General features: G+C 42.7%; 2 protein-coding genes across 3 annotated transcripts in view; both read right to left on the bottom strand.

Moving 5' to 3' along the window:
• Positions 1–8,001, bottom strand: part of Copg2 (COPI coat complex subunit gamma 2) — a 117,296-nt gene extending 109,295 nt beyond the window's left edge. The window contains exons 1-5 of one of the 2 annotated variants that reach the window (XM_040728609.1): positions 7,853–7,993; positions 7,255–7,437; positions 6,737–6,789; positions 5,684–5,764; positions 2,608–2,679 (exon numbers count right to left, since the gene is read on the bottom strand). In XM_040728609.1, the coding sequence (XP_040584543.1) occupies positions 2,608–2,679; positions 5,684–5,764; positions 6,737–6,789; positions 7,255–7,402 (354 nt within the window). In that variant the 5' untranslated portion in view covers positions 7,403–7,437; positions 7,853–7,993. Of the gene's footprint in view, positions 1–2,607; positions 2,680–5,683; positions 5,765–6,736; positions 6,790–7,254; positions 7,438–7,852 lie in introns of both variants that reach the window. The other variant, XM_005086474.4, reaches the window with a different exon arrangement.
• A 171-nt stretch (positions 8,002–8,172) lies between these two features.
• Tsga13 (testis specific 13) lies at positions 8,173–27,006 on the bottom strand. Its single transcript, XM_040728613.1, has 8 exons — positions 26,906–27,006; positions 25,782–25,944; positions 24,453–24,531; positions 19,687–19,758; positions 18,692–18,898; positions 13,681–13,823; positions 11,548–11,675; positions 8,173–8,437 (listed from the first exon to the last, which is right to left on the bottom strand). Exons 2-8 carry the CDS (start codon positions 25,802–25,804, stop codon positions 8,271–8,273), a joined length of 819 nt encoding a protein of 272 aa, XP_040584547.1. The 5' UTR covers positions 25,805–25,944; positions 26,906–27,006; the 3' UTR covers positions 8,173–8,270.
• Between the last annotated feature and the right edge of the window lie 842 nt (positions 27,007–27,848).

Below are 27,848 nucleotides of genomic sequence, written 5' to 3'. Positions count from 1 at the left end.
GGAGGGGAGACAGGGGAAGGGGCAGATGGGGGGAGGGGAGACAGCAGGGGAAGGGGCAGGCAAGCATACAACAGATCAAAGTCACACACATAAAGCTAACAAGAAAATGGCAAATAGAAATCAAAATTTCAGAACTAAAACGAATTCCATTCTACATAAAAGACCGACCATAAAATGCAGATGAAAACTGGATGTGCAAAATATTAGTCAAAGTAGAAGAAAAAGTGGGTGCTGAAGTTACCAGTCATAAGGCAAATGGAAATTAGATTCAGACACTAACTAATGCCCCCAAAATGGCAAAACTTCTAAAAACTAACACTGAAAAGTGTTGGCATAAATGTACGTTTAGCCAGCAAAACACATTATGTAGATAAATACACAAAAATGTTAAACAGAATATGAATCAAAGTTTATTTTTTAAAAATATTATTTCACAGATTAAGAACAATTTTTCTGTAATATATATGATAGAGCTTGCATATAGATTATATAAACTATTATAACTCAATAACAAGGCACAACACAATTTTTTAAATGGGCAAAGGATTTGTTGATTTTTTTTTAAAAATAGTTTTCTGAGAATTTCATATAGTGTATTTTGATCATATTCACTCTTCAACTCCTCCCTGATCCACTCCCCCTCCCTACCTACCCAACTCTGTGTCCTTTTCTACATTTTTTAAACCCAGCAAGTCAAACTTGTGTTTATGGTGGCTGTTTTCTTTCTCATGGCCTCCAGACAAGAAGCTACTCCTCACCACCGTCTTCCAGTGCCCCCCCTTCCCTAAAATGTTCTGAATTTTAAATGCTACGCCCTTACACTATGTCACTACCATCATCATTCACCTCAATGGTGACTCATTTCCACTGTCACAGCCTCTAGCAGTGACAGCCACCACTCTTGGCTCCATCAATCCTGTTCATTCTATCATCACCTTAACCCCATAATTATTTGCTGACCCCAACTGGCCCAATACCAGGTACCTAACTACAAAATCAGAGCCACATCCACTCTCCCCTGACTTTTATAAAACAGCAGGTCTTTGGGCCCTATTCCAACAACTTGAAATGCCTACTTTTCTAGCCTAATTCCTGAAGGAAACACCTAATCCCATAATACTCACAATGGCTCTGTTTCTTTGATTGAACCCTGAATTGTTAGTGCAGGAAATGATTAAAGGGGAGCATGTCCTAAAGGCTAGGAACTTGAAACTGCTCCTCTGTTTGGACTGAAGACATCAACAATCCTGTTTCTAGGTAATCAGGTCATGCAAGTAGTCCATAACAAGAAATAACATAAGGAAATATTTAAATTATCACTTGCAAAGACTTACAGAAGACAAAGTTTTGGTTAAATAAGCAGAATACGTTGTAATAAAAACGAAGCTGTTAAAAGTCATTTGTTTAGGGGCTGATGAACATGGTTCAGTAGGTAAAGGCACTTGTTACCTATCCTGAGGGCCTGAGTCAATCGCCAGGGCCGCTATGGTGGAGGAGAGAACTGAGTATTGCAGGTCGTCCTCTGACCTCCACACAGGCACCATGGCATGTGTGCACACACACAACACATACACAGCTCTTAAAAGAAACTGTGGGCTTAACAGGTTAAATGAACAGCTGAAGGAACCAGCTGTGCCATGAAGGAACCAGAGGTCCTCTCTGGTCATATATACTATATATTACACTGTGTGTAACAGGAACCCTTTTGCCATGACCATGTGGCCACAAAACCGGGAAAGCTTACCCTGCAGGAAGTTTAATTACAAAACAAACTGAAGCCACACCCCTGGAGAACTTGACTGGCAAGGAAGAGGATCTGAAAGTGAGGTGGAGACAAATGAACAGATTCTGACAAAGGTATCTGAAACCCCAAATTCTGCCAAGCATCTTTTGTCAATACAAGTAATCTTTGATCTGAGGGGACTCTTCTCCCTCTGCCTGAGACCACATAATGGCCTCCCTTAATAGAACTGTCTTACAGGGGTCTGCAGATTTTCTTGAAGAACCACTCCTAAAATCTTTGTTATCTAGACATAGGGGCAGGCTCAAATCCCAGGGGATCCTAGAAACTGAACACAAAATGTACCCTGTGCTGATATACTATATGTATGAAAAGAATTTGGCAAATGTATGCTAACAGAAAGCTAAGAAATAAGTATCCCTGTGTGTTTCTGTATTAAACCTGGGCATAGAAGAAATGTGCCACATCCAGAAAACAGAAGAAAAGCAGCAACAGTGACCTCTAAGCGCTGAGGTGACCCAGGGTAATGAGAGACAGCTACAGAGGTGCTGGCAGGCTTACTGTGTCCCCACTCCAAGTCCAGCTCTTTTCAACTGCCACCCCACGAAAAACCTTACTAGGAACCGACAGATGTGGATCTATAGGTATCAACATTTTCCCTGATGACTTCAGGAACAGCTTTATACTATATACTTTAATTCTTCCACATTCACGTACTGCTTAAAAACATTTGTAAGTTTTATAAGGAAAAACCCATTTAAAGTAATTTTAAACATTTCTAACAACCCTCTTTAATTTGGAATACTCTAAGTTCCCTGGGGAAAATAAATAAATATCTTCATCATAAAATAATAAGAAAGACTTACATCATTAGATTGAAACAAGCGAGTCATTGCAAAGAAGGCTTCTGTTGCTTCCATAGTTCCAAAGGGCTCACCCTAAGTAAAATTTAAAACAAGTTTTTAAACTAAAAAATATCGATGTTAAGGATTTTCTCTTTATTTCCTTAAGAAATCATTTTTAATTCAGGAGGAAGTTTCTTTGTAAACATTCTTGGCAACTTTTCTGCTTTCGATTTTGAAGCCTGCAGGGGAGAAAAACCCCTCAAAACCATTTAGACACTTGTTATTTAAAATAATTCAAAATAGCACACCACAGTTCTGGATTGTAGTCTCTACATATTTAACAGAAGCTGCTTCTATTTCCCTCAAGGAATTACAGGGAATTACAAAACATGATAGGAAGCAAAATTTCCAATCAGCATTGCATGATAAGGTCACCCAACCTAAAATCAGGGATTACACCTTGTAAATTTCCATTCCAATGCCTGGCACATGCCCAGGACAGGACAGGTGTATCTCTCTCAAGGGCGCGTGAGTGTGTGTGTCTGTGTGTGTTTATGAGGAGTCCCAGAAAAAAATGGCAAAATGGTGTCCAAACCAAAAGAGATGGATCTAGATTCACCTTATTTTTATGTTTCAAGATGCTATAGAGCTCCAAGACACTGACCTAAAAACTCTTAGAAGCATGATTCGGAGCTTACAATTTTTGATGTGAATAACAGATTACCTAGGGACCTTGTCAAAATACAGTCCCCTTCAGTGAAATCTTGAGGGAACATGCCATTTTTCACTTGGTATAAACTGGCAGGCATGACAATGCTGCTGCTGATCTGACAGTAGCCCAGCTAGACGACTTAATTTGCTAATTTTCAAAACATTTCTGGTCATAGACGTCTCAAATACTACCATCTCAACACTTACTTCTTTCATTGACATTGGTCCTACACAGCACATTGAGCCCAGTTTTCAGTGTTCAGATTTTACATAAAAGACAAGCAGTTTTACATCTATTTACAATGGGTATAAGAATTTTGCTTTAAAAAATGTCTCCGGTTTAGGATGAAAGACAAAGTCTAACAAAAGTTTACAACTATTTAAATCAGTGTCCAACTTGCTAATCAGCAAGAGAGAGGACTTTTCTTACTGTGAAACTTTCCAAATGCCCAAAAGCCTGTGAGATTCTTCAGTCATATTAGAAAAATCTTGTAACTACTTTTTTAAACTCAGAATATGTGGCTCTGTCAACTCTAGTAGAGATTTTGAAGTGTGTGGGGTTTTTTTTTTGTTTTGTTTTGATGTTTTTTCCTTTTCTCATAATGTTCTACCAAGAACCAAGGAAGTGGATAAAATGAATGCTCCCAAACCTGTTTACATGACCAAGTTTATGCTCAATCTCCTTATCAAGATAACTGTCAACATGAATTGCTCCAAGAAAGAGATACTGACCAACTCTGACTTTGACTTCTTTGAACCAACTTTGACTACTTTAAATTCTACTGATACAATGGAGTTAGTCACTTTGGGCACAATACAATATTGTGATTCAAAGTCAAACTGATTTTGGCTTAAACATTCCTAACATGTTACCATAGTAGGGGAGCATGCTTATTTCTCAGTCTTCATTTGGAAACAACAAAATTTTGTTAAAGCTTTAGATTAGGTCTTTAGAGGCTGATAAGACGGCTCAGTGGATAAAGACACTTATTATCAAGCCTGACAACTCAAGTTCATCCCCATGGTAGAGAGACCTAACCCATATGCACTTGATGCAAGCACACACAGAGTTAATAAGTAAACATAAAATAGAAAGATAAAATTTTCTCTTAGAAGTTTGGTTGCTAAGTATAACACATTTAGTATGACATATAAATCTCTTAGGTATGTGCGTATATAGGTTTCTATGTAAAGATAGAGATATATTGTCTATAAAATAAAATCACATTTTCTAAGGTTTTAAATGTTTGTGAGATTGTATTTACAGTTTGAGACAAAGGCAAAAAAATTAATAGCAATAATAGAACACAATTTTTAAAAATTTTTTTGGTTTTGTCTCTTGTAACACCAGTGCCTAGAACAGTATATAAAATACAGCAGTTATGCACTAGAACTTGCTGAGTTACAAATGGGAAGTATTTCTGAATACAAACTATGTGTCTAATACTATTATAATGGCTTATATCTACTATTTCATTTAACCATAATGTTTTAAAAATTGGTATTATCATCTGGGTGAGGTAGCACACACATTTAGTGACAGTACTCAGGAGGCAGAGGCAGGCCTGTGAGTTTGAAGACAACCTGGTCTACAAAGCATGTTCCAGGCCAGAGAAACCATCTCAGGGGGGAAAAAAAATTGGCATTACAATCTTCATTTACAAAACAGTAAGGCACATGATTAAATTACTTGTCCAGAATCAAATTAACAGTAATAGTATAATTAGCTACTAATATAAAACCTGAACATTAAGATAAAAACTTCAACATATCACTATCATGCCAAAAAAATAAGCAAACAAAATACTTATAATCTGCCTGAATTTACACTATATTTTCAAAGGATCTCAAAACACATGTAAGCTGATCTGGAGAATAGGTTCAGCAGTTAAGAGCACTTGTGGCTCTTACAGAGGATCCAGGTTTGATTCCCAGCACTGGGTGACATGGTGGCTCACAACCCTCTGTAACTCTAGTCTCAGGGAACCTGAAGCCCTCTTCTGACCTCCATGAATACCAGGCATTCATGTACACATGGTACACATACATACATGCAGGGAAAATATTCATACATATAAAACAATAAAATAAGTCTTTTAAAAATTAGAAATAATTACATGTAACCAGTATGTTCTAAGCACTATTTGTTGAATTCAAATCAAGATATTTATTGAAATGTACATGTCTAGTTGGCTTAATACCTCATGAATTTAAGAAGTAATATACTACCTATATTAAAGAGCTTTATACATTATTGTTCTAAACTACACTGGATTTTCAAGTTTCACAATTTTTTAAAACCAATTCTACTTTACAGTAAGTAATTCACTATGGCTCATGTATTTCTATACTAACACACAAATCTCAGGAAGTCAGAATAGTTTACCTGGTTGAGCAAGTATAGAATCTTTGTCAAGATATGCAAGCATCTTCTCGGATTGATGGGGGTTTCATTGAATATGCGTGCCTACAGAAATATGCAAAACAGTATGCTATATATAGTGTAATTTCTACCACAGAGGACAACAAATCATCCTTAGTAACATTAACATCATGTTAGTAAAATATCCAAATAATGTCAATTGTCGATGCTCTCAAGTTATGATGGTATACAATAAGTTATTGGATGTGACCTGGACTTTCCTATTTATTCCCTTAGGTTGACTATTTTAACTTTAAAGACTTTACCAGAACCTGTCTACATATGAACATCAAGAGTTTGATATCTGGGCCACCTTTAATCCCAGCACTCAGGAGGCAGAGGCAGGTGGATCTCTGTGAGTTCGAGGACGGGCTGGTCCAACAGCCTCCAAAACAATACCTAGAAACCCTGTCTCATAAAAAAAAAAAAAAAGAGTTTGATATCTGTAAAGTCTTCCAATAACCTTGCACTTAACACTACTTCTTCAAGTATTTCATTAAAATCCCCCAGCACCCAAAAGAGCCTGTAGGTCTACATTTCTATGGTTCCAGACTGTCCTTTTCCCTCTATCTATCCTCTGCACTCGGTTATACTCCTTCAGTATAAATATTTATACATAAATGTTATAATTATATATATAATATATAAATTTATATATAGCCTGGCAGTGGTGGCACATGCCTTTAATCCCAGCACTTGGGAGGCAGGGACAGGCCTCCAAAACCACAGAGAAATTCTGTCTTCAAAAAACCAAAACCAAAACAAAACAAAGTATATATATATATATATATATATATATACATATATATATATATGTATATATATGCATATATATTAATATATAGACGAAAAATCCATTTCTTTGACCAAATGTAGGGAAGAGTGATGTTTAGCCTGTCAGATGGGTCTATGCTCCTTCATTCTTATTCTGGGTGTCCTGACTTAAGTACCTCAGAGTTTCTTTGCCCACCATTCTCAAACAGAGTCGACAAGGTACTGTACACATTCAAGTCATACCTCCTGCAAGACAGCACTCTTCTCCAAATGCTGGAAAGGATTGGAACCACTGCCTATAGTGTAAGAAAAAGAGAAGGGTCTTCAGTAGCTGTCCTACAGAGAGTTTTCCAGAGAAGGATATGGCATGCTTGGGAATTCTCACCTAAACAGTATGGTCCTTTGGAAGTCACAAGGACAACTAATATGCAAATAAGTTGGATGAAGTAGTTTTGATTCTGGTACAAATTCTGTCTTTGCCATACTGAGAACGCTTGACTTTCTCTGGATACAGGAACCCTGTCCAAAGTGGGTGCCTTCATTCCTTGCTGCCCCCGCCCCCTTTCCCATGGATGTCAACAAATGTGTCGTTTCCACCACCACCGCCAAGAGTAATGAGATGACAGGACACTATGGATTTCCCTGAAAGCAAGCCCTGTTGTATGTGTTTCACACATTTACTGAAGCAGAAAGGAACGGTTTCGCAGAGAATCACAAATGTAAAGAGGCCATGCAGGATGAGGCCATGGAGGTCCACTAACCCAACCTTCCACCACACTTGTGGGAGCAGCTACCACTGAAGAGCTGGAGATTTTTATTTTTTTTTTTGAAGAGGCTTGGCATCTTCCCCACTTGCACTGCACCACAGACAGGTATCAACACGCAAGTCACTTCTGGATGCCTGCGCATTCAATGAGCTGTGTCCCACCGGGCAGTCTTAACCCCTGGGAACAGGAGAATCAAGGCCCTTCAGAGTCCATAAACACGCCACCCTGGCCCGGTTGACCCCAGCCCCGAAACAAGGGCTGCTCGCCCCGGGGCCTAACCCCACCAGCAACCCCAGGCAACCGAGACATGCGCGCGCACCTCCTCGCCCCCCGACTGGGCCCCGCGGAGGGCCGGCTCTGAGGGGCTCGGCCCGGGGGCGGGCGCAGGGGGCGGGGACGCGCCGGGGCGGAGCCGCCGAGCGTTCGAGGCGCTCCCCGGCTGGGAGCGCGCGGCCCGAGGGGAGGCCCCGGCGCCGGGGGAGGGGCTTCGGGCGGACCCCGCCGATGCGGCCGGTCCCCCGAGCAGGTGGCTGCGGGCGAGGGAAGGGGGACCCCTGCGCTTGAGGGTGGGCATCCGGAGAGCCGCGCGTACCAGACTCCTCGTCCTTCTTGTCGAATTTTTTAATCATCTTGGACGGCTTCCCAGCGCCCAGACCCACCGCAACCGTCCCAGGCGCCGCAGCCGGCGAGCGGAAGACGCTGCAGGAAGGCCGGCCCCGTGTTCTCACACCGGTTGGGCCGCCGGGCCGTCACTCGGGGCCAAGGCCCGCCCTCCTCGGGCGTCCGGGGCCGCCCTCGCCCCCTAGGGACGCAGGCTCGCCTTCTGCTCCGCCCACTGTAGCACGGGGGCGGGGTCAGGGCCCTGCCCGGAGGCTTGCCCCGCCCCTCATCCCAGCTTCTGCAACTCAGGTCTGAGGCAGCAAGTGTGGAACTTTATTTGGTTGGTGACTTCTCCAGGCCTCCTCAGTTCTTGGAGAGCCAGGAAGGGGACTTGAAGGATTTGTCTTCACTTAAAAGACAGCGGCATTTTTGATAACCCACTGCTGGGCTCTTCCATGGCGAAAGACGCTATCCCCTGGCACACATCTGGTAGGCATCTCCTCCAGGAGCTTTGAAAATGTCAGTGGTTCCCAAAGCATGTGCGAAGTTGGTGTCTCACTCTCTGACTTCTTGGAAACTATGACAAAGCATAAAACACATGGAATGTGCATCTCCGAAAGTACTAGAAGGATAATTAAAGGAAGGCGTGATGCGATCCGTTTAGAGGGACCAGACGAACAATTACCAAGAGGGTAGATTTTGGGACTGCCATTCTTGACCTCATGATTCTGGATTCCTTCACCAAAACCCACTGCCAGTGTAGTCTTCAAATGATTCAGTCTGCAGTCACGTGCCCCAGTACTTTCCCAAAATGTTTTCTCATTCTCGTCCTCGTTTCGGAGTTACGAATAACATACTTTTCCTACCTTTGGCAAGGACGGCATCACATTTCTAGATGGTCTTTCCGGCTCCACCTGTTCTTAGGGCGTTGTCTTTTGATGAAGGATCTTAACTACTGTCCTGGCTTCACGGTGTGGTTTGCCTCTTGGGCAAATTTCTAACCAGTCTGCACAACTTCAACCCAGATCTCTCGACTCTCTCTCTCCTTTACCTCCTCTCTTTCTCCCCTTCCCTCCCTCCCCCTCTCTGTCTCTCTCTGTCACTGTCTCTCTGTCTCTCTCTCTCTCTCTCTCTCTCTCTCACACACACACACACACACACACACACACACACACACACACACACAATCATGGGACATCATTTGGAGACAGAGTCGATGTTATCTTGGAAATGACGCCATTAGTAAACCGCCCTGGTAGATTGGTCGTTGTTGAAGAAATGCACCATTGTTGAGGAAATGCACCATAACTGGCCCTTTAGGTACAAAAGTAAACTAACAACTCAGGTCACCATTAATGTCACTAATATCACTAGAGGCAGACTGACATACTACTTTGTGCATGTATACCTAGATCATCCTGTTACAGACAGGGCTCTTGCAAAATTAAAAAAGTTTCACCCGGGATATATTACAAATCTTAAAGAAAAATTTCAAGCTAGGCATGATTGGCCCATGCCTTAAATCCCAGCACTAGGAGGCAGAGACATGCAGATTTCTGAGTTTGAGGCCAGCCTGGTCTAGAGTGGGTTCCAGGATAACCAGGGATACACAGAGAAACCTTGTCTCAAAAAACTAAAAGACTAAAAGAAAACTTTCTGAATATATGCAGATTTAAGGAGGATAATGTGTCTAATCCTTAATAATGGTATCACTTAAGATTTTACACCATTCTGATTAAAAGTACTATGCTAGGGGCTGGAGAGATGGCTCAGTGCTTAAGAGAACTTGTTGCTCTTGCAAGGGACCTGGGTTCAATTCCATCAGTAACTCTAGTTCCAAAGGATCTGAAACACTCTTCTGATATCTGTGGGCACCAAGCACATACAAAGTACACAGCATACAGGCAAAACACTCATACATAAAATAAATAAATCTAACTTAAATTTTTAAGTACTATGCTAATGATTAGAGCTGCCTCATTTGGCTCATAAAATCTAACCCATGTGCATCAGGTGGAATTTCTTGTGAAAGAATGTTTCCTCTTCTATATTCTGGGACTGAAAACAAACAGGCTTTGGAGAAGGAAAGACCAGTTGCAGGATAATCTTTTTTTACACTGTGAAGATGTGTCTCTACCAAGGCACCTTCTGATTGGTTTAATAAAGAGCTAAATGGTCATTAGCCAGACAGGAGAAGCTAGGCAGGCCTTCCGGGGAGAGAGAAAACTTGGAAAGAATCTCAGGCAAGATGAGGAGGTGGTCAGGTATACAGTATGAGGAGAGATAATAAGCCATGTGGCAGAATGTAGGTTGATATAAACTACAAGAGCTAGTTGGGAACAAGCCTAAGCTAAGGCCAATCTTTCATAACTAATAATAAGTCTCTGTGTCATTATTTGACAAGAAAGTCTGACAAGAAAGACCTGTTGTAGAGACCCTCTTCTCCCTTGGACCATCGTTAGGCAGGGACAGGGCCGTGAAACCTGGCCATCTTAAAGACCAGGTAACGCAAAGGAAGCCTGTGGAAGAGTGAAGAAACTGAGGGGAGGCTGGCCTCTTTTAAACAAGATGGACCACTGAGCTTCTTCAGCTCTTTTATACATTGATCCAGCTTTTCCCTCACCACAGATTGGTTTTAGTTGTACATGGGGAATTGTGGAGAAGCATAGGTAGGGATAGAATGAAAGAGGTGGAAGATTGGTAGGAGAGGAACAGGGAAGATTGAAGGAGCCAAGGAAACGGTGGTATAATATAACCTATATCTCTAAAAAATGATTGCCTTATGCTAATGCTATGAGGGGTGAAGTCTAAAGGCTCATCAATTGCACGTCTAATATACAGTTGTGTATTTGACACCCTGAAACCCTTCAGTGAGGCCCAACTACATAACGGAGAAAATCCAAGCACATATCTATACAATATACAAGGCCCTTCTTGGTCTAGACTGTCTTTACCTTTGGTGTTTAGTAAGATAACACCCCCCATGAGTTTTGTATGAGAGACAATATACCAGAATTCTTACTGTGCCATCTGTAAATCTGTGTCCCAACGCCCTTCCACCCTGCTCTTACCTCTATCTCAAAGAGACCCACTGGCCTCTGAGACTCACATACTTTTTGTTGTTGTTTCAAGACAGGGTCTCACTATGTAGCGCTGTTCTGGAACTCACTATGTAAACTAGGTTGACTTCAAACTGCCTGCCTCTGTCTCTCTAGTGCTGGGATTAAAATCATGAGCAACTACATTCGGCTTGTGACACACATTCTTAGCCTTTGGCCCTTTAAAGCAGTTTTCCAGAAAGTATGATGTGCACATATCCAGTAGGTTTTAGGTTGTACACAGATATACATTTTGAACTATATGTACCCAAATATCAAAACCAGGTTGTCAGCAATTATAGTATTTCATTTAAGAGGTTTTTTTTTTACTTTAAAATGCACCATATTGCAAAAACGAAGAAAGTGGTATAGATGATATAGTTCAGGGAACTCTATACCTTCTTGAACCTTCTAGAAATTTGAGTATCAAAATAGTCTAGCACCATCTTAACTTTCCTTCTACAAGGAAAAGTGGTGCTTGGACCCAGGACGAAAGATGCCAGCTCAAGCAACTGTCTAAGCCCAGTAGATTCTCACTCCAACCCATGTCTCAGCCTAGCAAACCACAGTAGGAGAAAGGAGAGCTTACCGTCTTCCTTTGCCTCTCTCGGGCCAGCTGGGGCAAAGATGAGCTTAGGGTACATTTTTTTCTGTTTCCTCAAAGCATACACTTCAGAATACTTCCCTTCAGTCTTGAAATCATTATCAGTGGAAAACCTTAACCAACAAAAGGGCACTTGGTTGATCTAGGGCTGTGAGTTAATGGCTAGCCACCTAAAAGTCAGATACATCATCAGAGATCCCAAGGAAGAAAGGACAATGACCAGAGGGTTAGGGAGGCTGTTTTTTGTTTTTTGTTTTGGTTGGTTGGTTGGTTGGTTTTTAAAAGGAGGGATTGAGATACTGGCCACACTACAAACCTTCCAGAATCCCCTGTCTTCTCAATATTAGATCAAATACTCCATGAATAGTTTCAAATAAAGCATTTTATGTTTGTTTAGAAACTTGTTCGTGCATGTGCATGCATCTGTGCATACAGGTGTATATGCATGCAAGTGTGGAGGCCAGAGACATGTGTTGGGTGTCTTTCTCAATAACTCTCATGTTTTGAGACATGGGCTCTCATTGAACCTGTAGTTTGCTAGACTGTCTGGCCAAGAGGCTCCATGGATCTTCCTGTCTCTACCTCCCAGTGTTGGCATTGTGGGTTTGGACCACACAGCCTGGCTTTTTAACATGGGTGCCAGAGATCAAACTTAGGTTCTCAAATGAGTGCAGTGATCACTTGACTGTGCCAACTCTCCAGCCTTCAAAGACCTCCTTTTACTTTCTGTCCCCATAGCATTTGTTCCTCTAGTCTCTAACTTGCACTTTTATTTGCTGTCTCCTTCAGACACAGACCTCATGAATACATTTTCCTTCATTCTTGAAATTATTGTCAGTGGAGAACTTTAGCTTTGCATTGCTGTGTTTCTTTCATTAGCATATAAGTGATGTCATAGGTCATATTGTCTTGTTTTGTTGCTTTGTCTTTCAAGATAGGGTTTCTCTGTGTAGCCCTGGCTATCCTGGACCTCTCTCTGTAGACCAGGCTGGCCTCAAACTCACAGAGATCTGCCTGCCTTTACCACTGGGGTGCTGGGATTAAAGGCATGCACCCTGTTTTGTTTCTTCCTTTTTATTGAAGAAATGTTTTTCATACAAAAAATTTCGATCATGATTTTCCCTTCCTGAGTTCCTCCCAGATCCTACTCATCCAAATTTCTGTTCTTTCTTTCTCCAAAAAATAATTAAATGCCCAGCAGTGGTGGCCCACGCCTTTAATCCTAGTACTCAGGAGGCAGGAGCAGGCAAATCTCTGTGAGTTCAAGGCCAGTCTGGTCTATAGAGTGAGTTCCAGGACAGCCTCCAAAGCTACAGAGAAACCCGGTCACAAAAAAAAATTAAAATGTAAGAAAACACAAAACCCATAAAAATGAAAATCAAAAACAAGTAAGCAGCCGGGCATTGGTGGCGCACGCCTTTAATCCCAGCACTCGGGAGGCAGAGGCAGGAGGATCTCTGTGAGTTCGAGGCCGGGCTGGACCGACAGCCTCCAAAACAATACAGAGAAACCATGTCTCGTAAAAAAAAAAAAAAAAAAGCAAAAGACCAATAAAACACCAAAACATAGAACAATTAAATTAAAAGTCTACAAAAAAAAAAAAAAGATCCATTGGTTTTTTTTGTTGTGTTGGTCAACTGCTCCTGGGCATGGGACCTGCCATGAAATGTAGTTAATATACCTAGTGAGACCCCGTTGGTGAAAACCAACTTTCCCTTTGCCAGTGGGTATTAATTGCAGATCGTTTCTTGGTTAAGGATATGATCCCATGTCCCCTTCTCACTGGTGGGACCCTTCTGTCTTGAACGTGGTCAGGTCTTGTGCCTGCCACCACAGCCTCTGTGAGTTCATATGTACCTCAGTCCTACCGTGTCTCCACTACCTGATGTCCAACTGCTGAAGACAACGCTTATGTATTGAAACACAAAGAATGTCTTGTGTTTTGACATCATCTATACAACCAAAGCTACACGAGGCAGCTCCTCTGTTGCAGCTTCTTTCAGTCGACCTTTATCCTTAAATCTCCTTGGGTTTCCATTTGTGTTTGCTAAATGGCATAGCAATTGGCACAGGGGAAGATAGGAGAACAAGGGAGCACAGTAAGAGCCAGCACTTCACCTAAACCACTGGTGTCCCTTGGAGGTAGGGTCACCTATCCGTTTCATAGGGAAGACTGGCTTCAGATCTGGTCTTAACTTCTTTTTCTGAGGCATTGTGGGAAGGTAGAAGTTCCTGGTGGGTTTGCGCTGATGTTGAGTTTCCTGAGAGGGGAAAAAAAAAAAAAAGTAAAGGGAAGGAAGTTGAAACCCTAGAAGTTTCCAAACTGAGCTGAGCCCCTGGACTAAATCACAGTGGAATATGCTAACATGATGCATAGGGAAGAGTGGGAACTCAAAAACCACCCCAAGAAGAGTGGGGAAAGACTTTCCCGAAACTCCTTAGTCATGGGCTTCTGAAAATGAATGGCAGAGGAAGTTCCTGGGTTAGGGGAAAGCGTTTATGGCAGTCAGGCTATGCCCTGCCCTAAGATATCCATACTTTGTAAAACTGACTTTCTAGCTGTGCGGCTCCTCGTCTGACTCCACTTAACAAAGGAGTATTTGGCTCTATTTTGAGCATAAATGCAGTGGAGGAGGATTTCATAGCACACATAGAAGCCATCTCCCATGTAGCACCAACCCTGAGGCAGACTGGCAAGTATCTTACTCCTAAACCTGAAAGGTAAAACCGTATCAGAAGAACCTGAGACCTTACTGGACACACCAGACCAGTGGCTCTCTCCTGAACTCCATAAGGAGGAAGACGCCTAACACTGTGATGGCAGCAGCCTCAGAGGCATGTCGTGTGACCAGTGTGTGTGCCAAGCGGCTGACTGGCAGGTTGAGAGAGTCAGCTCACCTTTGTCTCTGCCACTTGGCAAGGCTTACTCGACTTTCTGCCTGTCCACCCATCCCTTCCTCCATGCTGCACCTCATCTCCATGGTCCTGTGCCTCTGCAGCTAGATAGACTCTGCAACCCCGCCACTTAGCTCTGTGCTTCCGGGTAACCTTCCAACTGGTTCTTCTCCAAGTAGATTGCTAATCTTATCTTTTGCATCTGTGCTAGCCCTCGCCTCTGCCTCTCTGCCTCTGCCTTTGCCTCCAGTAAAGTCTCTTTAAACTCCTTAAACTCTGCAGCCTGTATAACCCCTTTTCAAGCCATTCTGAAACCTTCATACATATAGATGGATAGAGGCATAGACAGATTCACTGTGTGGCGTGTAATGTGTACAAAATTGAGAGTATTTTTTATTAGTAGTTAAGATTGTAATAAAATGATCTGTGTCTGCCAGCAGCCAGCTATCAAGGGAAATCAGGGCTGCTTGGCAAATTGCAGCCAACCAAAGAAAGCAAAGTCACTTGTGAGTTTATTGTTGTTATTCAATGAATTCTGACATTGGGAAAAGACACAGATGTGCTTGTCTCTGTCTCGGACATAGCACACTTAGACCCAATCAGTGAATTGCTTGGGAGACCAAATATTTAGCAATAAATTGGGGAACAGACCCATGGAACACTACCTTCCTTCCTTGGAGATAGCTGCCTTATCTGCTACATTCTTTTCTCAGCTGTGGGGAGGTTATAGAATGAAAGGTCTTATGAGGTAATAATTTTACCATTCCTAAAGGTCACATAGCCAAAAGCTTTCAGACTCTTAAAAGTCATCCAGTGTGACTGTCCATATGTCCAGTGTGACTGTCCATATGGCACTCATACATTCATATCCCATCTGTAATCTCCCTGCCAAGTGATCCTATTGTCCTATATCAAAAAAAAAAAAAAAAGGCAAAACACGTATGAGGTTGGTGCCCTGGCTTGGCAGGCGAAGGAAGGCACTTGTTGTCCAAGCCTGGAGACCTGAGCTCCAACCCTGGAACTAATTCCAGAGCTGTCTTCTGATTTCCACATATGATCTAATACACACATGCCTGTTCAGCCTCCTTCTCATGTGACACACACGCACACACTAATGTCATGACAGTGATGCTAATAATAAGCTTCCTCTTCAATCAGCCAACACCCATCTCCTTGTAGCTTTCTCCAAAATAGTTCAAACAGAATGAATCCAGCATCTCTCATTTAGCGTGCTCAAAAATGTTGATGGTGTCCACCACATTCCTCCTAGGCTCTGTTTCTCCCAAGATTAAAAAAAAAACAAAAAACCTTCAACTATTTGAACTGTTCTTCACCTGCCTTAGTTTGAATTGCCTTATTCTCCTGACTTATCTCACTAGAGAAAGTCTCGATCAATGTTTTCCTACCGTGAGGCTATGTAAAAGAAGACCTGTATTCAGGGAGCAGCAATCCCATGCTGTTTCCCCAGCCCTAAATACTTAGTGAATAGTCACAACCTCTCCTGAGAACCTGTCTGAATCACACTAGCTAAAACTCCCACTCACATTCCATCCCCTTTTCCCGACTTTATATGTCATCTGCGTGGCTGCTTCTTTGCCTGTAGTCTGCATGGATGCCTTTAAGCTTATACTTCAGCAAAGCAAAGATTTCAGTCGCAACGCCTCCCCTCCCTGTCTTCATAGGAGAGACGGAGCTATCAATCGACATATTGAGCTCTTAGTTTCATAATTTTGAGATCTTTTTTAAAATACTTGGAGTTACCACTTTTTCATTCTGAACCCCTTGTCTTTAAGCTGGTCCAGTTCAATGACACAAGGCTCTCTGCAAGTTAGTAGGCGGCAATAAACCAGCAGACCCTAGAAACCAAGACATAGTCAATGGCCCTGCCATTGAAAACAGCAGAGCCTCAGGGGCACTGGGCCTCAGAGCAAGGAGAAAAAATAACAGAGAATGGTGAAGGCAGATAAAGGAGCTTATTGCCTTGTTTGGTGATTTGATCTCCATCCCACAATTACATGATGGGCATGATGGGGAGAGAGAGCTACCCTGGCTGGTTGTCCTCCACATGTCACGCCCTCTCCTCTCAAAAATAAAGGCTTTTTTCTTTTCTCTTTAAAATTTTAAATGCAACCAAAACAAGCAAGAACGGAAAGTTATTTGGGATCCAAGGTGGCACTAGTGGAGAGTTACCAGCTGCCTTAACCATAATCTATTATTAAGTCATTCCTTCTCTATTCCTGTCTCTTCCACCTCCACAACTTTCCTCTTTCCCCCTCTCTCCCCCCTCCTTCTTCTCAAACTCTGAAGCTTCTATAGCCCTTCTGTAACCTACATATATACACATAGAGAGGCAGATGTGAGGGATACAATAGATGATTATATCTGTCTCTCTCCCCGACTCCTGTTTCTTTCCTTTCCTGTAACTTCAACCACATATATCCCTGGCCCTTGAACTACCCTCCTTCCCCATGGTTGGATTCTCTGATGGCATCTCTCTATGGGCCCTTTCAATTTTCATTCCCATTGCCTTAATCTTTTCATTTTCTAATTCGGGTGCTTAGAAGTGAAAAATCTGTGATTTTCTCGGGGATTTGGCGGTTAGTATGTTGGTTTTGTTTTGGTTTATTTGGGTTTGGAGGTACCAGCCTGCACCTCAGGTCAGTTACCAGCCCAGGAATTTTGTTTCACCAGATCTTGTATCTACACCTGGTCCATACTGTGAGCAGAGATAGGGTTACTCAGTCATTCTCACAGGACACAGTGCTAGGGACAGAGTCACTTAGACAGGACTGAGGGCAACAATCGTTCATGTGTCCTTCCATCAGCTTGCTCACTGGAATCTACACTGTGCCCGGCCAAGAATGCTTTCTTTGCGCGGGTCATCCTAGGACCAAATGAGCGGGGGCGGGGGCTGCAGCAGGACGAGTAAAGGACCAATGCAGATCGCATGCTTTCCCGTCCTTAGAATCAGGGCCTTGACACTGTCCACTAATGCGATTCCACTAGCACTGTTGCTCATGAGGACCCTCAGGCCCTGCACCTGACCTCGGGGACCCACGAGGGACAGCTTTGGAAAGAAAGCTCTTCCTGCGCCCAGGTTACATGTTTGCTCTGTTCGCTCCTCTGTGTTAAGGACAGCAGTCCTCACCCACACTTCTTTCTCAGAAGCACATTACACCCACTATCACAATAAACACTGAAGTCACTGTCAAAGGGCACAAATTCTGAGACCCAAGGGGTTACGGGCGAGGAATCCATGATCAGCGTACACCACTGCGTTTTGGCATCTCTCATTGTCACCCATGCAGTCACTACAAAAGTACTAACTTCCAACTCACATGTTGCTATAAGGAGAGGTCTTTGAGCTAGCCCACTCCCAGACTCTAATCTCTGTTAGATTCTTTTGTTTGTACTTTCACTTATTTAATTTCTTCCTATTACACTGGGGTCCACTCTCCAGGCTGTCAATGACTTTCTTAGATCCCGACTCCCAGATATCTCTTAAATCAATTTTCCTCAATTCCTCTGCTATTTTGAATTTTGTTCAAATTTTCAGTATTGCTTATCTCCATTATTAAAGTAATATCATAACTAATCTGTCTGGCTTTTGTCTCTTCTGTAACTAATGCACCTTTCTTCAACCTGCAAATGCTCTTCCTAAACACAAGTTTGACTACAGCCTTTTATCTCCTGGCACTTTCTCTTTTATATTCCATGAAAGTGCCTCACTTTTTTATGTCTCCGTGTCTTCTCCTATTCTTTTGTAGTGAGTCACCTCCATGATTATTCCCTTTTCCCCAACAGGGAGCTTCTTCTCTAGTCTATATGATTTCTATATCTTAAGTATTCTTGGATTATTCACATATCCTGGTCAGTAGAATTATTTTAATATGCCTCATTTTTTCAATCCATTAGATTCCAAGATTCTTCAAGATAAAATTCATCCTAGGATCATCTTCATAGTCTTGTCCTAATTTTTAGCTTACTAAATATGTTTGGCAATTATTTTTTATGTGTTGTTTTGTTTTGTTTTGAGACAGCAGGGTCTTGCTAAGTAGCCCAGGAAGAATTTAAACTCACAGCTATTCTGATTTCCTGGAACATATGACCAGGCATGAGAAGGAAGTAGGTAGCATCTTGGTAAGTTCAGTTGGCTTTCTCTGTGTTTACTCTATTCCCTGCCTCCCTCTGGTTCAAGCATAGGCTTCCAGGAGACTTGCTTGGGTACCATTACCTTGAACTGAAAATCCGGGGGAAAGTATTTTGGAGCGCCATCGTTTTCCTGCTGGCTGACAGAGCAGGGAGGTGGGTTGTTGGTCATGAGCAGTAAGGTCATATCCTGATCATATTCTGCCACTTTTATCATGAAACTATTGATTCTCTTCCTTTGGGTCAGGAATCTTTGCAGTTTACTGGCCTTCAAAGGCTCATAGTATTTGGCCTGAGTAGAGAGAAAGGTTTCCAGACAGACAAAGGGATTATGTTAAGGGAGGAATCAGTTGGCCAATTTTTCCCCCTCTGCAGGGGTAGGCTGAGAGGAAGAGCAGGGCCTGAATAAACCTGCCTTTACAATTGTTGATTTCAAACTTTTGGAAGCTCTCTGTCACAGCCTTCCCTTAGAGCTGCAAATAAACCAGGGGCCTGGGGAAATGCACTGGAAGGGTTTCCATAGTAACAGAACAAGATGATTAAAGTCACAAAAAGAAAAAAGAAAAAAAAAAGATAGCATCTATCCCTAGTGGCACAAATAGAAGTTGTTTGTGACTGGGCCTGATTGGCCTTTCTCTTCCTGTCTCTGAGGCAGAGGGGAAACCCCAGAAGCTCAGCTCTGCTTTCTCTTACTTGCCGGCAGCCTCTCTCCCCAGGCACAGGCGTTGCTAGCTAGCTCTAGAGCAGTTAAAAGGGGAAGACAGTCACGAAGCACACTGAGTCACCGGAGGCGTGGGTGGGAGAGCTTGCTTTTCTCTGAATAGGAAGACTAGAGAAGGAGGGAATGAGGAAGCATGGATTACACATAGTTTCCTGATTATGTTTTCTCTACCGAAGAATTAAATGAGCTGGGACCACTTTCTCCCTGAGTCTCTCCTTCCACCTCATAACCAAACCCTGGTTCCCCATCCTGGAAACTGGGGAATACTTGGTGGTATTAGGGATGCTCTGTAGTTGGGGCTCTGGACCCGTTGTTGAAATTCACCCCTTGAGGTCTTGGGGGCACGCTTTTCCACCTACCACATTTGGATGGATTGAGTAGTGTCTGAGGTTCTTAAGGACAAATTTTGAGGGCCCAGTCGTATCATATAGCTGAAGACAAGAAACAGAATTTAGTGGTCTCAAGTCACACCTCCTCCCCTCCCCCTTCCCCCTCGCCCGCCTGGCCACACGTGTGTGCGTGTGTGTGCGTGTGTGTGTGTGTGTGTGTGTGTGTGTGTGTGTGTGTGTGTGTGTGTGTGTGTTGTCTTTCCACCGTATTTTTTGAGACAGTGTCTCTGAATCCGGATCTTCCTGATTCAGTTAGACTGGCTGGCAAGCAAGCTCTGGAATCTTCTTGTCTCTTGGCCCTTCCTCCAAAATACTAGAGTTATGGACCCACACTGCCACATTAAAGCAAAAAACAAAACAAAAAAAAACCCACTTTTTTTTTTTTTTTTTTGGTTTTGGAGGCTGTCCTGGAACTTGCTCTGTAGACCAGGCAGGCCTTGAACTCACAGAGATCCACCTGCCTCTGTCTCCTGAGTGCTAGGATTAAAGGTGTGCACCACTGCCTGGCTAAAACACATTTTTTAAAGGACTGGATTTCATGCATCCAAGGCTAAATTCTGATCCTCCTGCCTCCACCCACCTCTTAAGTACGGGTTCCAGGCTTGTGACATGCCTGGACTATCCGGTACTGGGGATTTAACAAGGGCTTTGTGCATGCCAGGAAAACACTCTATCAGCTGAGTCCCATTCCCACCCCTGACCTGGGCAGCCAACCTCAGGTCCCTCACACATGCTGTATGAACCCTTCACCCGCCGAGCTATGATCTATCTAGTGCCCAAGTCACACCCACTGAACAGTATGGCCTCATTTCAGTCTCACTAAAAGGGTCTTTTCTAGACACTAAGCAAGGAGGATCTGTTCTGCCTGTGTTGTATTCTGAGGTTTGGGGGACAAGGTCTACAGCCAGGAGAGCAGGATCCAGAAATCCTGAGATATAAGAAGAAGTTTGTAGATGGTAATGTGGACTGTCTTAGGACTTTCATATAAGGGACTAGAGAGCTAATTCAATCCAGAAGTGTTTGCCATGTGAGAAAAGATTCACAGCAACCTCATAAAAAGCCATGCATCAAGACACATGATCCGTCTCCGGGGAGGCAAATACAGGTAGAACCTTGGTGCTCCTTGACTACCCTGTGAAGCCGGATACCAGTGAGAAACTATGTCTCAAAAAACAAGATGGGTAGTTCCCAGGGAGCAAAATCTCTGGGTAACCTCTTGTCTCCATTCACATATTCACAACCCCCATAGACCCTGACACACGAGTGCACATGCACGCAGGCGCATGCGAACACACACGCACGCACACATACACACACACGCACGCACGCACACACACATACACATGGCTGCATAGGCTATAGAGGAGTAGATGAATGGAATCACACCTTTCCCCTTCCTTTTCCCTCTACAGGAGTAAGATCAGAGGCTAACCCAGGCTAACCCAGGCTAACCTTTCAGGAGAAAAACAGCTACAAAAGGACGAAACCTAAGAGATGAGGACTCCAGGGCCCTCCAGGGACAACTCTGGCAACTGAGCCGGGAACTGACACTCACAGAAGAAGGGAGAACAGAGAGCACTTTTCATTTCTCAACATCTCCGCAAAATATAATTCTTCTAGAGATGTTAACAAAATAGTTAACTTTTGGCGACCCTTCTGTGTAGCACTCAGCATCACTGAATTAGTGGAAGTACTGCTGTTTGGACTGTTAGAGTGTCCTGCCTGATAACCCGTGTTCTTAGGCCTGGGTTATCCAAAGATGAATAAAATAGGAAGAACACAGGAGACAGAGGCCGTGAATTACCTTCTTAGCCTACTCAGAAATCAGAATACAAGGAGACCAGCGTACTCCTGTGCTTGGAGCATCAGTTTGGAAGAGGCCATGCCTCCAGAGAGTTAAGATAGGGTTCTGGGGAGAGGAGGAACGCACTGAAAAGGGAATAAAGCTAAAAGCAGATGGAGATGAAGGAGACAGAAAGGACTGGGAAGAACCAGGGAGGGAAGAGAGTACTGTGCTTCGGGGAAAGACTGCCGGGCGCAGTGGCTTCTGGGTTAGATGAGGACCGAGAGAATCAGCCCAGTCTCTTCTGTTAGAAAGGGTGGGGAGAAATAAGGGCACATCCAAAGAACCAACCGTTTGTTTTTGACTTTTGGAAAACTAACGTCTACTTGTTGAAAACAAAAGTTATGAAAAACTTGCTTCACAAAATTTTTGTGTGATGTATGTATTAGAAATTTTTGTTGGGGGAAAGGTTTGGAGGCTTTTTCCCCTTAAAAATGTTTTAAAATTAATTTTAGGGGGCAAAGTCTGTGAGAAAAACATTTTAACTTCTGGACTTTGCTAGGAATTGCTCCTCTGCTCCAAATCAGCCTGTAGCAGTTGACTAAACCTAACAATTGGAGTATGTTTTTAATTTTGTCAAGTTGACTTGCATTATCCCTGGTGAAATAAAAGTTGGCTTCAAAAATTCACTTGAATATGATAATGCTGGGAAAGCAACCAAGATAGCAAATGGAATTTTGCTATAAGCAGTGACCTTGAAGCCCTTGTGCACTGCTGGTGGGAGTGTAAACTAATGCAGCCACCATGGAAAGACCATGCGGAAGTTTCTAGAAAGAATTAAAAACAGGGCTACCATCCTTTTACTACTCCCAGATCAACAGACCACAGAGATCTATGCATATCCACGCTCATTGTTATACCATTCGCAATCGCTAAGGGGTGGGAAACAGCCCAGATATCCCATCAATGAATGGATCAACAAGTTGTGGTCTATACATACAATGGACTTTACTTAGCTTTAAAGAAGAATGAAATTATGGCAGTTTCAGGAAAATGCATGGGGTTCCATTATGTTAGGTAAAACAAGCCACACTCAGAAAGATAAACGCACTTGCTTTTCTCTCACATACAGAAACTAGATTTACATGTGTGCACGTGATGTGTGGTGGGGTGAAAGTAGAAACGAGACCATCAACGGGAGGAAGAGATCTCAAAGTGGTGGGTGTTCTAGTCTCCTCTCTGTTGCTATGATAAAAATACACTGATAAAAAGCACCCTGGGGGAAGATTCATTGGGTTTACACTTCCAAGTCACAGTCCGCTTTGGGGAAAAGACACGGCAGGAACCTATAGCAGAAACACGAAGGAATTGCTGGCTCCCTCCCAGGCTTGTGCTTAGCTGGCTTTCCAGCCCAGAGCACACACCCAGGGAATGGTGCTGCCCACGTTGGACTGGGCCTTTCTCCATCAATTAGCAATCAAGACAAAACCATACAGACGTGTCTACAGTCAATTTGATTTGGGTGATTCCTCAACTGAGACTACCTTCTAGGTGACTCCAGGCTGTGTCGAGTTGACAAAGCTAACCAGGACAGTAGATTATAGAATACAGGTGGCATGAATTTCAGAGAGAAGAAGGTCAGCAAGAGGAAGACAGAGGACATGGATAAACAGTAGCAGGAGGGGGATAAATGGGAATAAATTATACTGACGTGCGTATGACACATCCAATTGACTATACACATGACACATCTAATTGTCATATTGAAACATTACTTTGCCAAGCTTAGAGGCACACGGGCTTACAGTCTTGGCTACTGAAAGGTTCGGGCTGTCAGGATTCACTCAGGCAGTTCTCTGGGCAGCCCAGAGTTCCATGAGAACCAGTCTGCACGCAGGTGCAAAGGACCCCTTTAAAGGACAGACCCCTGCCCACTATGCTCTCTCATCTTCTCTCTCATCCTCTCTCTTATCTCTTACTCCCCTTACCTCTCTCTCTCTCTCTCTCTCTCTCTCTCTCTCTCTCTCTCTCTCTCTCTCATGTCTGTCTCCCCCCCTTTTGGTCTCACTATAATAAACTATAGTTAACATGTTCTCCATGGCTCAAGCTGTATCCAGCCGGTCCCAGTGCCCATCCCCAGTTCCCATCTCCTGCAACACTTTCTTTTTCCTTGTTTCTAATTTATAATCTTAAACAAAATAACAACAGCTACTCCAGAGGCAGAAGCAGAAAGATCTGAGTTCAAGGTTACACAGGGCAACTTTGTGAGATCAGGTATTAAAAGGTTAAAAAGAAAAAAAAAAAAGGAAGGAAAGTTTGTCTGGTTGTAGTGGTGCACGCCTTTAATCTCAGCTCTCAGGAGGCAGAGGCAGGGGGATCTCTATGAGTTTGAAGCCAGCCTAGTCTACAGAGTGAATACCAGGACAGGCTCCAAAGCTACAGAGAAACCCAACCCTGTATCATAAAATAGATAGATAGATAGGTAGGTAGGTAGGTAGGTAGGTAGGTAGATAGATAGATAAAAATAAAGAGTTAAAAAGAGGGTTTGGAGACAACTCAGTGGTAGAGTGACTGACTGGTGTACATGAGGCCCTGGGTTTCGTCTCCAGTACTACAGAACACACAAGCAAACAAAACAAAACGTTACTTTGTATGTTAACTTTAAAAATAATTTAAAAATGACATAAAAATAGCCTTGAGGTCTAGGTGAATTAGAAGTTACTATGCTCTGGGGTGAGTACTAGTTTTTAGTTTTTGAGTCTTGATTTGTTACTAACATGTCCTTGTTGCACTCTCCCTAAACTTCTCTGTTTCTTTTTCATAAAATAAAAGAATATAAATGTTTGCTTCTCTTTGCTTTTACATGGCAAGTTTATAAAGCCGCTGTTTGCAAGGTAGTTTAAGCAATCCCAAGGGAAAATGGCATAGGACATCCATTACTTGTTTTTCTTACCTCATCACCATCTGGACCTATTCTTTTCTCAAATTTAATAGAGACATTTCCCACATTTGAAGTTCCGTTATCGAGAAATCTGAAAAAGGGAAGGAACATCCAGCTGTGTTACTAACTCAAGTGCCCCAACTTTCTGCATGTTCTCAATCTCAGCTTAAGTTTTGGGGCTTAACTTGGGAGATTACTAATTTGGGTGCTCATGGATTGAGTGGAACTCTTGGCCAGCTGGCATGCTGAGAAAAGATTTAAGATTAAAGGGTTAAGCAGATACAGACTTTTCCAGGGTATGCTGGCATCCAGTAAGTTAACTTTTTTATTAGGAGATTTGGATCATTCAAAGAAGTTGCTCCAGAAGAATGCCCAAGGAAACTCTTGCAGACTGCTAGACTATCATAATACCTTAAAGACCACCTACGACTATTTTGAATACCTACCTGCTTGTCCTCCGTATCAAAATGCCCTGGCTTTGCTAGAGATGGCCTATTGGCCAGTCATGGAAAGGAATATAGCCAGGGAACTTCACAACTAACTTTCTGATTCCTGTTGACTTTGCTTGATTAATGGTCAACTCATTTTCCTAACCACAGCTAAACATTTCTTTTCCTAGAACTAGGGTAGTGAAAATCGTCATCAGTGGCAAATGGTTTGGTGTGCTGCCATTTCACTTTCCTGTCTTTCACCAGATACCAATTCCTTTTGAGGGGAAGGAGGAAGTTGCAATACCTGATAAAGTATTTTGAAGTCCTTGACTCTTCTTTTCCCATTGGTGATCGAACCTAGGGACTTGTACTTGCTAAACAAGGCTCTACTGCTGAGCTACATTTCTAGTCCTCCAAGTTCAGATCAAAGGGCTTAAAAGCATTCCCAAGCCTATTGGATAGGTTTAAATAAGTTCATTTTGACTAAACATCTTAACATTTGTGTCATTTTGATGTATTCTCTTGCTGTAAATACATAATAATACTGTTGCACCAGTTTTGTTGTAGCATTTTTCAAAATGATGTGTGTGTGTGTGTGTGTGTGTGTGTGTTTACAAAATAGCACAGAATCTCATACTCAGCCTTGAACTACACGAAAAGCTCTTCAATATCCCAACAGTGCTCATCTTGAATCTCCTAGTGCTTTCATTTTGGCAAAAGTCCTTTTGTTGCTACACAAAACATAGGTCCAACTCTGTTTTGTTTTGTTTTGTTCTGCAAATAGTTGGTCAACTAAAAAATATTTAATAAAGGCCCACTCTGATTCACACCATCTAGAATGCTGTGAGGGACAAAGTAAGTTAGCAGAAATTGGTGTTTATAGCTTAGTTGAGTAAAGAAGATTACATACTTGGTATATTTCTTTGGGCCCATGGCTATTCACTGAGTACTGGATCAACTTGCAACAAGGTCTAAAATTAGCACCTCTAAATGATGAATGCTCTATGAAGATTCAAGTCAATAAAATATTCTTTTTTTTAGCACACACTGTGTGCCCAGACCCAATCTTGATCCTGTGTGGGAAACAAGACGAATTAATAGAGGGGATTGTACATATGGAAGCTGAATAACCATGATGATCCTTGCCCTTGAGAAATTAAATGTATTTAATGAATGAGGGGAGAACGAAGGAAGTCATTATTAAATCTGAAACAAGAAAAGGAAAATAGGCGATAATACATTAGCGACTTCATCTCTTAGAAGTCTCAATTTCATCTGTAAAGTTAAGTTATTAACTGAGTGATTTAAAGGTGGTACTCTAATCTGGTGGCACTGGTGAGATTTAACCTACATAAGGGTTCTAAATGAAATGAAATCATATGTACAGTAGAGAAGGAGAGTCTGCAGAACTTCCAACTTTCAGTTTACTTCTTTCAACTTACAACCATCCTCATCTACAGCTAAGGCCTGAGAACCTGGAAAATGTGTGTGTGTGTGTGTGTGTGTGTGTGGTATACTTTTTTAAAAAAAGATTTATTTGACTTTTAATTATGCACGAAGGGTAGTGCATGTGAGTGCAGGGGCCTGCAGGGGCCAGAGGCATTGGATCCCCTGGGGCTATAGTTGAAGGCAGTTGTAAGACACAAAGACACGTGATGTGAGTGCTGGCAACACAACCCAGGTCCTCCGCAAGAGCAGTGAGCACTCTTAACTGGAGATATATCTGGGTATGGTGATACATGCTCTCTGTCCCAGCTACTTAGAAGACTGGAGAAGGAGGAAGGAAGGTATGAGAAGGGTGATATCAGGAGGCTGAGGCCATCTTGGGCAATGTAGACAGACCATGACAAAGAAAGACATGTAAAGGGGAAGGGAGGCAAAGGGAAGGGAAGAGAGGGGAAGGGAAGAGAGGGGAAGGGAAGAGAGGGAAAGGGAAGAGAGGGAAAGGGAAGAGAGGGGAAGGGAAGAGAGGGGAAGGGTGGAGCAGGGGAAAGGAGAGAGGGAGGGAAGGAGAAAAGACCAGGCATATGATACCTTTAAGGACATTAGGAAATCGCAGGAAGATATAATTCCCTAGTAGGGAAACTTCCCATGTTGAAGGCCACAATTCTCTCTGGATTCTGAAGGTGTTGAGGAATTTGTGATGGATTAGCAATCTAGAATGCTGAAGCACTCTGTTCTAAAGACAAAGACAGATATTTAAAGAAAAATACTCTGCGTGCTCTGCTCTTGCTTGTTTAAACTGTTTGCCTAGTGCTCCTCTCCCTCCTCTCCTGCCTGGTATCTCTTCCTTAACAAGCATCTTCATCCTGTCTCTCAACACAATAAATATGCCGTATGCCCACTCCCACCTTAAAACACGCTTCCTAGCCGGGCGTTGGTGGCGCACGCCTTTAATCCCAGCACTCGGGAGGCAGAGGCAGGCGGATCTCTGTGAGTTCGAGGCCAGCCTGGTCTACAGAGTGAGTTCAGGGACAGCCTCCAAAGCCACAGAGAAACCCTGTCTCGAAAAACCAAAAAAAAAAAAAAAAAAAAAAAAAAAACACGCTTCCTAATATTTGAGTCCTCTCTATGCTACTACTCAGGTCAACTTTCTGGTCCATGTCTTCAGGCATTGTTTTTTGCACATAGGTATCTTGTAGTTCTAATTGTATTTTTCTTACTCACTGGTCTTGTTTCCCCTCAAGACAGCTCCTTAAAAATGTGGATGTGACTTCCATACATATTTCCAGTCACTGGGTGTTTTGTATGTTAGGTACCCCAAGTCGGTTTATTTGTATTTGCTGGGATTAAAGGCGCGAGCCACCACCGCCCGGAATTTTTTTAAAAATATTTTTTAAAGAGCCTAGAAGAGATTTAGAACTGACAGCTAAACAGAATTAATAAGATAGGAGGGTTGTTGAGGAAGAAGGAACAGTACAACTAAAAACACAAGGCTGAAACAAAGGATGGATTTTTCAGTGGTGTTGAAATGACT

The sequence above is a fragment of the Mesocricetus auratus genome, unplaced genomic scaffold, assembly GCF_017639785.1.
Source record: "Mesocricetus auratus isolate SY011 unplaced genomic scaffold, BCM_Maur_2.0 Super-Scaffold_100019, whole genome shotgun sequence".
NCBI lineage: Eukaryota > Metazoa > Chordata > Mammalia > Rodentia > Cricetidae > Mesocricetus > Mesocricetus auratus.
This window is presented reverse-complemented; position numbering and strand designations above follow the sequence as displayed.